This window comes from Xiphophorus hellerii, chromosome 20 (assembly GCF_003331165.1).
Source record: "Xiphophorus hellerii strain 12219 chromosome 20, Xiphophorus_hellerii-4.1, whole genome shotgun sequence".
Taxonomy (NCBI): Eukaryota; Metazoa; Chordata; class Actinopteri; order Cyprinodontiformes; family Poeciliidae; genus Xiphophorus; species Xiphophorus hellerii.
In genome coordinates this window covers 30,941,948-30,954,191 of record NC_045691.1, presented here as the reverse complement: position 1 = coordinate 30,954,191, position 12,244 = coordinate 30,941,948, and the positions used below count along the sequence as shown (strand labels likewise).

Here is a 12,244-nt window from a genome sequence, read left to right as displayed (position 1 = left end):
AACACTGACATCTAGTGGTCAAATACCAACACTACAGCCTGGTGTGATCGAAGCCTATCAAAAAGAGGCTTACAGTAAATTAATATAGGATTATGGCGATTTGTTTTTTTTTCCCTACATGACCTCACTTCACCTCTTGGGTTTTAGCTTTGCTGCATCAAGCTTTGCCATGTAAACAGATGATAGATGAACATGCTTCCTTCTTAGAGCTGTTTCAATAAGAAGCATGTAGAAAATGTGGAGTTGTTCAGAGACAGTCCCACCCATTGGCTACACTGCAGCTGATGCTGAACTTTCAAAGAAGAAAGAAATAACTGGAGTAATGTAAATCTTCCGTGACTTTCACTTATATCAACCCCTGATAAAGGCACTGGTTGAACTTCACCTCCACATATTGAGCTGATCAACGTGATGCTTTGTTATTCAAATCAAACATGTCTCCCAGAGTGCACTAGCATCCCTGTATGGAGACCCTTTAACCCACACCGTGGAGACGACCGACTGCTGTTGGAACCTCAGGTGGTCCGAGAGATGACTGCATCTGTGATTATCAGACCACAGTGTTCTCATGTCATTCATCAGAGGAAGTCAGCTAAACCTGTTGACACCTGACACCAGAGGGTCACGTTACATTCTGTCCTGTACATATCAGCCTACCTCTGCTCTGTGTGCTCCTCCTTCATGGCTCCTCATCTTTTTTTAGAGCTGAACAAACATATTCCTCTCCTGTTGCTGGGGTACAATCTACGTCCGTGGAAGAAAGGGGAAGTCACGTGCTTGATGCCACAGAGAGTCAGGGACAGTCTGTCTGGGATGTTAGTTTGTTCCCTTCTAAGACCAAACAAGACGAGTTATTGTCTCCTGGTACGATGAAAATTGAGGCAGAAATCACAAATCTGTGCAACCGTGTTCTCACCACTAACATGCATAACAGTACAATATCTCCTCAGCACAAATTTGCACAATCTTACTTTAAAAATACAGTCAGTCTAAAACTCCAAGTGAAATTTTATTTTAAAGAATCATTTGAAAAGCCTTTCCTTGCATAATTCTTAAAAAAAAAAAACATTTATTTGAGAATAACACATCATTTAAATGGGGCAAAAACCTTGTTTAGGCACATTTCGATTCAGCTTTAGTCTTGAGCCTTTCTGAATTCACACATACGAACCTGTATTCTGAATCTAAGTAAAGATGGAAAAAGTTCTGCTGTCATGTTCCGAGTTTTTCTGTGTATTTATTTATTGTTTTCTGTGTCCTTGAGTCTCTTCGTTGTCCTGTCCTCCCCTTGATTGTTCCCAGGTGTGTCTCGTTTCTGTGATTACTCCCTGTGTATTTAACCCCACCTGTGTTCCTTGTTCCTCGTCGGGTCCTTGTCAGTTCTGTGTTGTTGTCGCACCAGTCTGTCTTTATGTCCCTCGTTTATCCTGTCGCTACCGACGTTGAGCCCAGGCTTCCGCTCAGTCGTGCTGCCAGGTTTTGTGGACTTTGTTTTTGGACTGTGTTACTTTCTGGATTATCACCATTAAACCATCATCTTCTCATTTCAACCTGAGTCTCAAGTGTCTGCCTCACCACCTCATCCACCAATTCATGACATCTGCTGTCCTCATCCAATTTTCCTCACTGTCAAATGACAGTTACTCATTTGTATCCCTTAGGTAAAACCCTCAGGGTCCATGGCCATGAGCCGTGGCCCCTGAGGGCAGAAATGCTTCAGCTGCAGAGAAAACTTCTGACTTTAACTTAATAATTCTGTTAAATGCCTGGTTCACTACAGGTAGTCTGAGTCGGTCCAACCGACAGATATAAAGAATGTCTGTCTTTATATCAGATATCCTGATATAACACACAGTACTGCGACTGTCACCGTGAGTCGAGTCGCAGCTCAAAGCCCCGGTACCACCTGGTACCACCTACTGACCTTTCGCTCTGCTTCTCCTTAACGTTTCTACCAGGCGGGTTTTAAGTTTGATAGAGTTTCACTTCCCTTGGTACCTATAGTTGACATAGAATTGTGACCAAGATACTAAAGCTCATAGAGGGCAATAGTAATATTGTGATGAAAAAAAACAGACACAGCCAAACGTTGAACATGAATGTATTGGCAGCAATAATTTCGACAAGAGCCATTCCAGGAAGGAGTCCCTTCTAAACAGAAATCCCGACCAATTGTAGTTGGGGTTTTTTAGAAGTTTTTATCAAGACATCAAGATTTACTTCTGACTCAGAGCGTATATGTTTAATTGTGTTTCTTTCTGAGGTGAAGCCACAAAATGAGCTACTGCTACCACTGCTCTAACCCCCAGTCAATCATGGAGCCCACTTCTTAGGTTTCCTCAAGTTAAAGAGGAGTTTTATTTTCTGCTGCCGATACATTCTTGCCTTGTATGAGGGACTGATGCAAACTTAATGTCTTGATGCAGTCAGTTGTTACCGTGGAGAGAAAATGTTTTGCCAACTGCCAAAAAAAACTCAACTTGACTGTATTATTTTACAACTAGGATTAAAGGAATATATATGTATGTAACTAAGTGTTAACAGCTACAGTCTGCCTATGTGATTGGATGGAACAGACTTATATTTCTGTACTGAAATTGGAACTGATTGGTTTGTGAAGTGGCTGGAAATCACATTCGCTGTGAAGAAATGCTACGTATGTACAAATCCAATTAAAAGTTCTGATAAACCCCAGCAGACGTAGAAGGCTGTAAATCCTTCGCAGGTGCTGCCAAGAACACAAGTAAAAAATGCTTTCTGCCTTCAACACAGTAATCAACCACTGTTGGTAATTCCTGTGAAATCTTACAGTAAGTCACATGTATTTGAAGTTATGTATGATTAGGGATTAAGGAGAGCTAAAGCAAAGGAGTGCACATTTCTAAACATGCGTTTGGATAACAATGCAGAATTCAAGCTAATATTGCAAGTGATCAGTTTTCTAAGATCAGGTGCTATGCATGGCATTCTGATCAATGTTCTCCATCCCTGTCTGGTTAGCTGGACGTCCATGTCTTGGTAGGTCTGCAGTTGATTCATCCTCTCTCAGATGTCGGTTTGAACAGAGTTCTGGAATATCATTCTTGACTTGTCTGCTGTGTTCCTTGGTCTTCAGTATGCTGTTGGTTCTCTCTATGTTCTCTAGGAAACCTCTGAGGCCAGAAACAGAACATCTACTGATCCCGTAGATGCACAAGATCACAGAACTCCCTGTAACTTTCTGATTAAGAGTTGCAGGTAGTTACTACTTAGTAATTCGGTGATTATCTGAGAAAAATGGGCTGACCTGGATTTTATTTAGGAGTCTCAGAGTAAAGCAGGTTCCTTGTTCCTTGCCCAAACGTACAAGACATTTTTAAGGTTTTTATTTGAAACAACAACTTGAAACCACGTATCCTTCTTCTTTGCACTTTACAATTATGCACTACTTTGTGTAGCCTTATCACATAAAATTATAAAAAGATTTGTAGAAGTTTGTGGTACTAATGCGGTTAATTGTAAAAGAAAAAAAAGGTTTAAGGGAGAAGATAACAGGCACTGCAGGCATCAAGACCATTTTTTGTACCTCTACATTTCAACAAATCTCTTCAGCGATGACCTGACAGACCATTTCTCTACTGCTGTAAGACTGACTGGTTGAGGGCACCATATGCTGGTTACTGGAGAGGCAGAGATGAAAATCTACATTTAGCCTTTGCAGATGCAGAAAGTCCAAAGACATAAAAAGTCAGACTGTACAAACAAACGAAGAAAGAACAAAACACTACGGTTAAGCCAACAACAAACCTTTAAACTTTCTCTTCTATCTAATCGACACTGTTTTGAGTCACACATTGTGTCCTAGTCCAAGAACACAGTGACAGTAACCGGAGCACGCACCGCCACATCCTGTGGCAATAACATGTCTGCACATTGGACCCTGGCACAGGAGCAGACAACACGGTGCCTTAAGCAACACAAAAACTCACATACTGTTGTCCGCTGAGATGAATAATGTCCGATGTGCAATGAGACGAGAAAAGAAAAGATGAGACAATTTCACAGCTGGCTGCTAATAGAACAGAATGTATAAAATAAATATGAATACAAATTTATGTGAAAGTAATATCTGAATTCTAATGAAGGCAGTGAAGCTGTTTAGATTTATCCCAGCCTCTATAACACCATAAAGATTACCTGCAGAGAGACTAATCCAGGAGAATAGCTATGTAATGTCTGTAGTCAGAGTTGATGTGTAATACTGCAGCACACACATGGAACACGGGACCTAGAACAGGACAGCAGGACAAGACTTTGATTTGTGCTCTGACGGAGGCTGTGTCCTCCATGATGTAATCACTAAGCATGATGTCCATGCTTTCATATCCTTGGTCCACCTCGAGCCAAACCACGGTGTGAGGATCCCAGGCTAGAACCCGGAGGCCTAACCGAACAAGCCCCGGCAGCCCTTTAAATGTCCTCGTTGTCCTCTGCACCGACACCTCCGCTCACACGCCAGAGACAGCCACGGGCCTCTGCGGATGCAGCCAGGGAGGAACAGCCTGCTCGTTTGCGCGGACTTTGGTGCTTGTGTTTGAGATTTGCGCAGAGCAGCAAAGTTATCCCAAAACCGCAGCATCATCCAGAGGATGCGCAAAGAGGCGAGGCCCGTTGCCCACACCGGGCGCCCCGAGAACACTGCGGCGAGACGCGAAAACACTTCTCAGTTTCAGCAGAGTTTGCGGCACTCTGTCCTGCTGTCATTATCTGTTCCTTGACGCCGTCAACTCTACAGCTCCGGTTCCCCACAACCGGGACACCACCCGATGCGTCAGCGCGACGTTTAAGCCCCAACTACGGGAGCATCGTGGAAAGATTGTGTCCGCTTACCTGCGCTGGTCTGCTGCGTCGCTCCCGCTGCGGTACCCGGCGCTGTCAGCTCCGCAGCGGCATCGCAGGACCTTCTCCCTCCTCTGTGCGGTCGGTGTGAGCGGAACGATGACTCCGTGTTTCCTGTGAGAGCAGCCGCAGCAGCAGCAGCAGCTTTCCCTGTCTCTGTCTGTACCTCTGCCCTCCTCAGCTGTTTTCCCTCTGGCTCGCGCAGCGCGCATCCCTTCTCTGCTGCCGCGTGCACACGCTTCGGAGTCAGGTGGCGGGAAGCCTTGCGGCCGGAGGAAACCGTCCCGCAGGGAAGAACATCATGGCGGAAATTAAGTCCGAAAGCTTCAATCATACTCAATGAATTCTAATGTTATTACATTTTTATTATTTCAGTAGCCTGCCCTAGTTCACTCGGTGAAAGACGCACGAATATTTATGCTAATGATTTTGTGGTTACATTTAAAGAAAAAAACACTTAGGAATAAAATATTATGTCAGACCAATGAAAAAAGTGACAATACAGAAATGTGGACTAAATAGAAAATATTAATACTTACTGAAAGTTTATTTTCAAAATGTACTTTTAACCTGACAACGAGCAGGTTTATATATATATATATATATATATATATATATATATATATATATATATATATATATATATATATATCATCCCATTAGGCCATGTTTTACTGGCCTAATGGGATGGTGAATGGATTGTATTTATATAGCGCTTCTCTGGTACTGACCACTTAAAGTACTTTACATTAGAGCTACATTCAAGTCGCAAACAAAGGCATAAATCAGTAGATTTAATCCTAAACTGCTTTGCCCGTGGGTATAGATGTGACAGATGGAAGTTGGAATAGAACCCACAACCTTCCGATTGCTATTACTCTATACCACTGAGCCACAGCTGCAAGAGTAGTTGTCTTGCAGTCAGAACATTTTGCCAATCAGAAGTACTTGCAATACTCATTATGTTAAGACACTGGTGTTGCAAGGAGTGGCTTCCTGCCAATCAAGAAGCCCTTAACATTCACTTGATGACCTTATTGATCCTGAAGAGTCAATGTAGCATTCTTCTCTTCTACATCCAGCTTTAGAGGCTCCAAGGTTATCCCCCACATCAGGCTTTTTATCCCTCTGTTTACTGGAATCACCTTACAGTCTTGTGTTTAGACAGAAGCCACAGTACCAGAAGTGGTGTGTAAAACAACTCCTTAACAAATGACTTTTTCTTTCGATCCATCCATCCATCATGTCCATTTATCTCTGAGGTCATGCAGCATAAGGCTGGATATGCCCTGTACAGGTTGCCTTCACGGAGGGGGGGGGGGGGAGGGGGGCATACATCCACATTTTTCATTTGATGGAATCAATTCAGTGCCTGATATGGTACATGATTCAAATTTAAGTTTCATAAAACCACATTAAAAATGTAAAAAAACAAACATGCATTTCCTCATTTGAAGAACATTGCTTGAGGACATCCGTTTTTCTCCAAATCTACTGCAGAGACTTTAGTTTATGCTTTTAGAACTTGTAGAATAGATTATTAAAGTCTTTCGTTTCCAGGCTTCCTAAAGGAACTTTAGCTCCATATTGCAGCTACTTCAAGACTCAGCTACAAGAACCTTCTGAGAAGGACCAGAAAGCGAGTTTACATTACACCACATTAAAAGCCTTTGCACTGACTACGTGCACATTTCAGAATTGTTTTTCATGATGCTCTGAATAGTTTTCCCCCACCCAATTTGTCATATTTGGAAAGGTTCTCCTGTAAGTACTGAAACTTAATCCTTATATAGTCGTGTGCCTTAGCTAGAAAACAGCCTTTCTGTAGACCTGATTCCAGTTGAAGACTTGAACACATTTATACTTTTATTTGAAACTCATAGCTATTTTGCTCCTCTTAAAGTTTAATTCTAGCAGTCCAAAAACATGACTTCTGGATCAACTGAATAACCTAAAAAGTCCTGTAGGTATGAGAATGTGCATCTCTGTGTCACCCCATCATGGACTGGCAACCCCAGCCAATGACCCCTACAACCTATGCCTGGATGGACAAGCAGACATAGACAGTAGATGGAATTCTATTTTTCTCCTTTTCCAGCAGACATACATGTCCAGTGTTTCCTTATTAATGTTTCCAGTGTGACCTTAGTAATCTGTCCTGACTGGATTGCCCAGGAATTACAGTGCCATGGATGATTATGGTCTAAGTCTTACAACGCATATCCTTTAAGCAGTTACAGTATGCCTTTCTAACAAAGGCAGATCGACTCCTAAAATTTTACTATCAAGCAAATAGTGCCTCTCTGCACCAATGTGATTTGATTACATTTAAATTAGGGCTTATGCATGTATTGTCCCAACAACCTGGTCATTCTGGTGGACATGTATGTAAATTGCAGTTTGCATCTCAAATATAAACAAAGACATATAATCTGCTGAAAGCTGATGAAAAAAACAGGTAGGGGTCTCTGAGGGTGGAGGTGTTGCTCTGAATGAAACGTGTGTGATATTTTAATCATTTCTCAGATCAAATATAAGAGTTTGTGTGCGTTTTTCTGCACCTTGTTTCGTTTGTTAGTTCTGTTTAGAGTGGTAGTTTCAGCGTTTCTTTTTAGGGACTTTAGTTCCCCATTTCAAATTTGCAGTCTAGTTTTTCTTGTGCACTGCTTTCTGTTTGGACGGAGTGATGGATCGTACATTTGCATATGATAAACTTACTTTAAAACCACAATTGTAATTTGATTTTTGTATCCATTTTATTTTGCACAAAAAGACACATACAATTCAACACTATTGCTGTAGATCGGTGTTTCTCGATTTCCGATCCTCAGGAACCACTGACCTTTGTATTTCAGATGCGTCTCTGCTCCAGAACACCTGATTCAAATGACTGCATGACCTCCTCTGCATGTCACCAGAAGCCTGTTAATCACCCACTTGTTCAAGTCAGGTTTGTGGCAGAAGAGAAACGCCACAACCGTTGCAGGACAGGGCTTGCCTTGGGACAGGAATTGAGAAACACTGCCGTAGAGGGTTTGAATGGGCACTCTGGCAAATGAAATCATTTTAAATCGTACAAGTGAGCCGGCGTCCGATGAGAGTTCACTTGCACAGTCCCGCTCGGCTCCAACTGGCCCTCTCCCTCGTGTGGAGCCTGTAGTGGGTGTTGAGGTGTGCCGACTGGTTGAAGCATTTCCCGCAGACGTGGCATCGGAAGGGCTTCTCGCCAGTGTGGATGCGGTGGTGCCGCTTAAGCATGCTGACCGTGGTGAAGCTCTTCCTGCACACCGCACAGCTGTACGGCTTCTCTTTGGTGTGCCAGCGCATGTGCACCTCCAGCTGGCAGGCGAAGCTGAAGGTCTTGCCGCACTCTTTGCAGCAGTGCCACCTCTGGTTGCTCTGGCTGGGGTGAAACGAGCGCGACAGAGGCTGCTTCAGCGATCTCATGTTCTTGATCGGCAGTATGTGCATGCTCTGTTTGCTGTTGGAATAAAGCGCCCCCTTCCCCTGGACGTCAATTCTTAAAGGTTTCTGACTCTTTGCGGTAGAGATGGCCGCTCTGCAGTCTACGTGGACCATCGTGGGCAACGATAAGCTGCTGGTTGGCTGCTTTTTCTCATTCTCCTCCTCGGCATTTTCCGTCTTTGTTTGCACACATGTAGGTGGCAGTGGGGAGACACCGGGGGCCGGTAGAGGACATGACTCCTGCGGCTCAATATGACAGCAGTTTCCTTCTAATTGCCCAGTTGCCTCATGTGTAAAACTACTTTGTATCTTTCTAACTGTTGATTCTTCTTTGACTTGAGGAAAGAGCTCCAAGTTGCTTCTCCCATCGGGCTCACAAAGGTGACTTTCCTCTTGAAGATGGATGGTGAGAGGTTCTGAAAGATCAAAAGCATCACATCATGCCAAGGTTACGCAAAAAGAGATGGTCGAGTCCCTGTTCTGAGGGAAACCTACACCTGAAGTGGAGCTAAACCTTAACCTTGATACCCAGAGTCTTGAATCTTGTGTCAGAATGGATCCTACTTTAGATTGTGCTTCTAATGGTGAATCTGCTGTCCAACACACCGGTGGCAAATCAGACTAACTCCAAATCCAAGGTCTAGATAAGAGGCGCAAGAAACATTAGACAGGAGGAGATTTAGAAATAAATGCCAGGTTAGGAGAGAGGCAAAGAAAAATAAAGAATGTCTTTTTGATGAGTTCCTAAATAAATAACTGTATATAAAGTGCCATGCTCTTTCAGTGTACAATTTTGGACATTGTAAAAATGTTGATTAATCTTTGTCATGATAAATTCCAATTAATAACGTTTGGAAAAAAAAAAATACAATCTATTGTCGGGATTGTTTTACTGTTTTCTCCACTGTTTGTTCAATGATTGTTTCAATCAGTGGCGCAAAAAGTGGGTATGCACTGTATGCAACACATAGGGGCGCTGCACTAGAGAGGGCGCCAAAACGGGACTTTTTTTTTCTAGTGGGAATATTCTGTATTTAACATTTGCTTTTGAATGTATGAAATGATCAATAACAGAGGAACAGCACTGATTAGGGGCCCTGCGCTCCTTCACCTCCCCCCCCCCACTACTGTATATATTTTAATCGTCTTATATAGTGCACTTGACAAGGTAAAGATGGAGGGGTAGGAAAAAAAAGCTCAGTCAGACATTTAGAGTCACAAAATAAACATCAGAGAAAATATTGCAGTAATGATTAGAACCGCAGCAAAAAGCCAAACATGGCACAATGAAATGAATCAAAATGTCCCCAAAGCATGTTTGATGCTTTGGGGACATGTTTGATGTTAGCGCCTCTCAGTTCTAGAATTATAAGACTGAGATATCAAGGCAAAGAAAACTCAGTAGCTTCTTCCAGGGGCCTCCAGACATTCAGGGGCCCCTAGAAATGGTTTAATTGTAACACAGACCTTAGATCTAAAGCTGTAGCATCATTTATAGAGAATGACAATGTTATTACATTTTATTTAATGCATTCAGCTGAGAAAAAAATAATACATTTAGGATTTAATTAGGAAGTTTACTTTGTAAAAGTTTAAAGAATCGTCTTGATAGTTTGATTGTTGTGTTACCATGGCTACAATATGGTGTAATTTTGTGTTTGCGTTGAGCCTAATATAACTCACGCCTTTGCCACAACCATTGGTGTGTGTATTACTGGCATTACTTTCTTTACGATCTTCTAAGCTCAATCATAATGAGGGTTTTCAAGCAAACTGAATTTAGCAGACCAACAGACGAGCGAGTGGTTGAATACAGAATCAGATTCCACTCTGCTGGCTCTTCCCAAACTGAATTAAAACCACCACCGCAGAGACAGAAAAGCTCTGCGGCAGGAATCTCCACCGCTATTCACCTGACTGCTGCAGCAGCAGCCGCTGGACGGCTGCGTTCAGGAGCCTCTGGAGACGGTCGTTCTCCTCCCTGGAGCGCAGCAGCTCGCTCTGGTACTCGGCCACCGCGTCTTTAACGGCCCCGAGGATCTCCGCCGCGGCAGCGCTCAGCCTGTCGTTAAGGAACACGCTTAGCCGGTCCAGCTTATTCATATTTTCGACAGTGTCCATCTGTTACCGTCCGGCCTGCTTGTGCTTCCGGTACAAGCAGGCCGGCGGCTTCTGCTTGTAGTCAGTAAGCTGAAAAACTAGCGTAGTGGCGCCATCTTGCGGTGGGCTGTCGTCTTCTTTCTCTTTCTCTTTTTTTTTGTTTGGCGGTTGGCAAACGGTTGGTGTGGGGTCCTTGCTAACGCTCTAAAACACTTTTACTCATAGGCGTAAATTCCGGGAGGGTCCCAATCTTGGAAAAGTTTAGAATTGCCCCCCCCCCTAAAAAAAAAATCATTGAAGGAACGTTTGCATTTAAATAATATCAATATGAAAAGGCAAAAGAAACAAAGAATGAACTAAATCTGCCATTTATCTCAGAAAAAAAATAAGAATTATTTTTTACGTCTCCCCCTGCCATTGTTAGAACAATGGTTCAGTCCAACTTGAAGGAGGAGCAACAGCAGCGCTGAACCGCACAGGCTCCGTTAGAGCCGCAGAAGTGAGGAGTTAACTGATAGCTGTGGCTCTGCAGCACAAACAAAAAACCCTCCATTAAGTAAATACTTAAAACAAAAGATATGTAACACCTTTTATTTACATTCACTGCTCAATAAGAAGAAACACTTTAACAATAAAGATCAGACTGCAGTTCGTTATTTTCCTAGTTTGGCTGAATCTCGATAAGCTGCCTCATTAGCAAAACTGCTACACGGCTTTCATAAAGTTGAGCTTTTTTTTGTCAAAAGCAGCAAACATCTCATTCATATTTAGGTCTTTAACTTTTAGTTAATTAGCAGAGTTTGAAACGGGAGTGAGGGGCTGAGGAGTGGCCGACAGCTCTGTGTGTGGGAGCCGAGAGAACAGATAGAAAAACTAGAAAATTCCTGAAGAAATGTAACCGGGTCCTGCTAAACTGTGCCCGTCGGTTTGGACCCAGCGTTTCGATGCTAAAAATTAGAACAAAAGGCTAATGCTGAGAATTAGTGTGGGAGTTCCAGCATTGCCCATAGCATTGCTTTCCCTATGCATTGTTATGGGCAGGCCCCCAAAAAACAGAAATCCGCTTTTATTTCTCACTGTCTTCAATGTAGAGCCTTTAAAACCACAAAATAAAAACTGAATAATTTTCTATATAAACCCTGGTGCTTTAAGTGTTACATTTAAGTTATGATACTCCCCATATATTCATTTCTATCTACCTGCTGGTCCTCAGTCATCCGGGACATGGCAAAACTAAATAAAAAAGGCTTAAAAATCAAGCAACTTAAGTTATGATTTAAACAGCCCATAACTTGTATTGAGAGCCATTACAATAAATCAATGTTTATGAGGAATTTTATTAAGAGCTGCTCTTTAAAGCTTTTTTATTTAGTACCTTAAATTTTTGTAAAGGTGTAGCAGAGATTAGATCAGTCAGACTGAACAAAACTCGTATCTATGCAACATTTGAATTTTAGTTTTACTTCTCAACAGGTTGCTTACTTAGAAAAACATGTTTGATGTGCATTACTAGTCATTTTTGGTCCTGCAGCTTGAATGTAGTTTAAAAAAAATTTTAAACCACATTTCACGTTACATTTCACTGTAACTATGCCCTTGCTTTTACTCGCATATTAAAACACAGTACACTACTTGTACTTAAGGTCTTTTTATTAGTAGCACATTTGTTGGAATTTTATTGTAGAAGTGGTATTTTATGGTCTTCAGATACTTCAAACAACTACATTTTTAAAATCATTGATATATCCTCTGGAGAATTTTTAAGACTTTGTTTCGGTATGTCAAAGATATTTCAGTAATG

The 12,244-nt window shown here is 42.2% G+C and overlaps 2 protein-coding genes across 3 annotated transcripts in view; both read right to left on the bottom strand.

The window, feature by feature from the left end:
- Positions 1-5,157, bottom strand: part of nfasca (neurofascin homolog (chicken) a) — a 113,639-nt gene extending 108,482 nt beyond the window's left edge. For both annotated transcript variants that reach the window (XM_032548535.1, XM_032548536.1), the window contains exon 1: positions 4,870-5,157. The gene's annotated coding sequence lies outside the window, so the exon portion shown is untranslated. The remainder of the gene's footprint in view (positions 1-4,869) is intronic.
- A 2,452-nt stretch (positions 5,158-7,609) lies between these two features.
- Positions 7,610-10,618, bottom strand: LOC116709890 (zinc finger protein 234-like). The gene is made up of 2 exons (XM_032548606.1): positions 10,257-10,618; positions 7,610-8,759 (listed from the first exon to the last, which is right to left on the bottom strand). The coding sequence occupies exons 1-2, from the start codon at positions 10,462-10,464 to the stop codon at positions 7,981-7,983; spliced, it is 987 nt and encodes a 328-aa protein (XP_032404497.1). The 5' UTR covers positions 10,465-10,618; the 3' UTR covers positions 7,610-7,980.
- Between the last annotated feature and the right edge of the window lie 1,626 nt (positions 10,619-12,244).